Here is a 4,350-nt window from a genome sequence, read left to right on the forward strand (position 1 = left end):
CTGCACCTAACTGGGATTTAAACTTTGAGCTATCATGTGATGCTTCAAATTTTGCAGTAGGTGCCATGCTTGGTCAGAGAGAGGAGAAGCAATCAAGAGTCATAGCCTATGCGTCTAAAACACTTGATCCAGCTCAAGTCAACTATACCACTACTGAGAAGGAGATGTTTGCTATTGTGTTTGCCTTAGATAAGTTTAGGCAATATCTAATCAATTCTCGAGTGGTTGTTTTTACAGATCATGTGGCTATCTGCTATCTATTTAAGAAGCCACAATCTAAACCAAGATTGATATACAAGAGTTTGACATTGAGATAAAAGATCGAGCCGGGGTAGTGAATCAAGTAGCCAATCATCTAAGTAGGCTACCAGAGGACACAAGGGGAGTAGACTCTTCTGAACTCACTTGTGATTCTTTTCCTGATTCCGCTTTATATGCTGTGATTGTTAAGGAACCTTGGTATGCTGATATTGTCAATTATCTCATGTTTGGACTCACCCCTCCTTTTATGTCTAGATTCCAGGCACAGAAGCTTCAAAGTGAGTCCCAACACTACATATGGGATGCACCACATCTGTGGAGAATGCGTAGTGATTAGGTTATTAGGAAGTGTGTGCCAAATGAAGATTTTGAGCCCATCATTTCAGCTTGCCATTCCATGGTTTGTGGGGGTCATTTTAGTGCAAGGAGAACATCTAGGAAAATCTTAGATTCTGGATTTTATTGGCCAACCCTTTTTAAAGACTCTTTTGCATTTTGTCGGTCCTGTGACAAATGTCAACGTTTTGGAGGGTTAGGAAAAAGGCATGAGATGCCTCAACAGCCTTTACTATTTTGCGAAATTTTCGATGTTTGGGGCATTGATTTTATGGGACCCTTTCCTTCATCCTTAGGTTTTGTATATATTTTGTTAGCTGTAGATTATGTGTCCAAATGGATTGAAGCGATACCTTCTAGAAAAGATGATGCCCAAGCTATTTTGAAATTTCTTAAATCAAACATTTTCTGTTGGTACGGGATCCCTAAGGCTGTAGTGAGTAATAGGGGTATACATTTTTGTAATAGGATTGTAGATAATCTGTTTTCAAAATTTGGTGTCACTCATAAAGTCTCCACTACCTACCACCCCCAAACTAATGGTCAAGCTGAAATTTCCAATAGAGAGGTGAAGCACATACTGGAGAAGATGGTGAGGCCTTCCAAGAAAGACTGAAGTTTACATTTGGAAGAAGCATTATGGGCTTACTGGATGGCTTACAAATCACCTATTGGCATGTCTCCCTACCGGTTGGTTTTTAGGAAAGCTTGTCATCTACCAGTAGAGCTTGAGCACAAGGCTTATTGGGCAGTTAAGCAGTGTAACGTGAATATAGACTCTGTCGGAAAAGAAAGGAAGTTGCAACTACAAGAGCTGGAGGAGTTTAGACTTGAAGCTTATGAAAATTCCAGACTCTATAAGGAGAAAAAAAAGTTCGTGCATGACTGGGGAATCCTACGAAAGCACTTCAAAGAGGGTGATCGAGTATTGTTGTATAAGGCCCAGTTCACTTTCAAGCAGGAAAAATTCAACACCAGATGAGACGGGCCCTACACGGTCACAAGAGTGCACAACTTTGGCATGGTTAAGCTTTTGCACGAGGAGACTGGAGCTAGACTAAAAGTCAATGGCCATCTATTGAAGCTCTACCATGAGAATCAAAAGCCTCCTTAATTCTCAGGTTGTTTCCTTCCTTCACTTATTTACTTACCTTTGCCCTATTATTGCTCGTGATATATTCTGTGTTTTGGTGTGCTGATTGAGTATTGGGAAGATACCATCTCAGTAGTATAGTTTTAGTGTAGTTAGTTATTTTCCTGTTCAATAAGATTCCCTTCTTGATTTTGAATATCTATCTTTTCTCATTGTGTGCTTAATTACTATAGTGCAGTAAATTGTTGCATTATCTGTCTTTGATGGATAAAGAAAGTTTGCTACTTAATTTTGTGTGTTGTGCTGCCTTATCTTGTGTTTGTTGAGCACCTATTGATCTTATTTTGTATACCTAAAAAGTTTTTGAAGTATCCAGCTGCCCTCTGTGTTTTTGTGTTTTGTTCCTCCACTGCTTGGTTGTTTCTGTGTGTTTTGAGCGTCTCTGGCAACTTTCGCCGCGGCGAAGTTGCCCAGTTTTTCTTTTGTTGCTCTCAGTGAACTTTTGCCGCGGCGAAGCTCACCCAATTTTGTGTCTTGCTCTCAGGATACTTTCGCCGCGGCAAACTTATGTTTCGCCGTGGTGAAGATCCTTTTCTTCCCCTTCTCCTCGTTTCAGGAAGGTTTCACCGCGGCGAACGCTCGGATTCTGCACATGCGTTTTCTTTAAAATCCAATTTTCTCAGTGTAATTTTACCTCTTTACCCCTTGTAACTCCCTACCCATTCATTTCTCTTAACTCCATTTTAGTCTTTTCACCTCCCCTTAACCTTTAACCCCCCTTCATTCGCAAAACCGCACACACTCACCTTCAGTTTCATTTTTACTGAAACGCTCCCCCTCTCCTTCAGTTTCCAGTCAGCGGCTCCCATTCCCCCTCTCCTTGCATTACCTTCGTTTCATTCCTCCCTAGTACCAGTTCCTGGTTCTCCTTTGTCACCTTCCTCCTTCCCTCTCTACACTAGGACTTCTCTTTCTCCTTATTGGTAAGTTCTTCTCCTTCTTTTCTTTCTTTTGCCTGTTTCCTTCTTGCTCTGAGTTATTATTTTTGAAACATCCTACCTTTAACCCCTCAAAGTACGCATAAGTAAGCGTTATGGTTCAAGTAGGTCATGACACAAGCTCGTGGATTTAAAATTTCAACATAATTATACGAGTTACTATTCACTGTTCAAATTCCATATTATAGACCCAATTTTGAAAAAACATAACTAAACCCATAAAAATCATATCTCCTTGCATACATATCCAATTAAGGTGATCTAGCTCTCATATTAGACCCTGGGATGTGTACTATAACTTTGCCAAATTTTGTGGCTTAACTCATTCATTTGGTAGGTCAAACTGGAGCTACAAACTCACTGCCCAGGACCTACGTTTTATCTCTTAATCTCTTTTTACTTTAATTCTTTCTATTTCTTTGGCATACATAAATTGGGTTTACACTTTACCAATCATCCTCATACATTTTTATTCATCTCATAAACATTGTAATTAAATGCATGGCATCATTAGCATCCATAACATAAATTACATAATAGGAGAATTATACATTGAATAATAACATCATTCATTAACATCAATAATTCTCCACTTCCTTCTCCTTGCCTCCCATGCCATTATTGCCCACCATTGATTGACCTAAATGGTTGGTTAAGGAGGGGTGAGATTTGGAAGAATCTCAGTATCAAACATTACCCATAAGCATGCAAGACATAATGCACATACATGACATGTTATAACATTAACATATGGATGCCATGGAAAGTAAGCTAAAGCATTTCATGCTTTCATAATATATGCTAAGGCAAAACATAACATAAACTTACAAACATAACTTTACAAATATTTCATCATAGCTTAGTCACATCATGGCAACACAGCCACATCATGCAAGCATATATATCAGGCACACAATATAGGTAAGTTTACTACCTTGTAACATAGCTTTCTTCTTGCTTTTCCTTTGATTCCCTTGTCTTTCCAACCCTATGGATTTTCGGTCAACACCATTAAATATCCTCTTGGATGTTTCAAGATCCTAAACACATTAATACATGATGCAAAACAATATTTAGAATCAAGTCATCAACTTATCTCTACTTGATTCTTTCTTGAACATACTTGAACTCTAACTTTTGAGTTTCAATTCCAACCTTCCCTAAAATTATTTTCACATACTATTCTCACATAATTTTGTATGTAGAATCCATTTCCAAGCTCAAAACAATCAAAATCCAATCCTAACCATTCAGAACAGTCAAGGCTGAACAAAATCACAAACTATGGCAAAGTTGGATTTCTTGCAAAATCAACACAGAACTACTTGATTCTTGTTGTTTCCAAGCCTTTAAACATGCTTTTAACATCCATATCATCTTCTCCTATTCCAATAAATTTCGTGTAGCACCTCTCCATAGGATTTCAATCATCAAAAATCCAATCAAACCACTACCAGCTCAAAAATAACGAGGGAGGTAAAACTACATAAAAAACGGCACACATACCTTGTTTTAGAGCTTGATCTGGCTTGGGATTGCTTGGCCTTTCTTTCTCCCTCTTCTTTCTCTCTCTCTGGAAACCATTTTGCAAGAGCTTCCCCAAGGTTTCCAAGGCTTACGACGAAATGATAGGAAGGGGAGGGGTATTTATAGAAAACAAGA

General features: G+C 38.6%; 1 protein-coding gene across 1 annotated transcript; it reads left to right on the top strand.

Moving 5' to 3' along the window:
* Window positions 1-1,249: 1,249 nt before the first annotated feature.
* LOC114755090 (uncharacterized) lies at window positions 1,250-1,579 on the top strand. The gene has a single exon (XM_028943962.1). It carries the CDS (start codon window positions 1,250-1,252, stop codon window positions 1,577-1,579), a length of 330 nt encoding a protein of 109 aa, XP_028799795.1.
* Window positions 1,580-4,350: the final 2,771 nt, after the last annotated feature.

The sequence above is a fragment of the Neltuma alba genome, unplaced genomic scaffold (assembly GCF_004799145.2).
Source record: "Neltuma alba isolate B1F8T4 unplaced genomic scaffold, ASM479914v2 tig00001313_pilon, whole genome shotgun sequence".
Lineage (NCBI taxonomy): Eukaryota > Viridiplantae > Streptophyta > Magnoliopsida > Fabales > Fabaceae > Neltuma > Neltuma alba.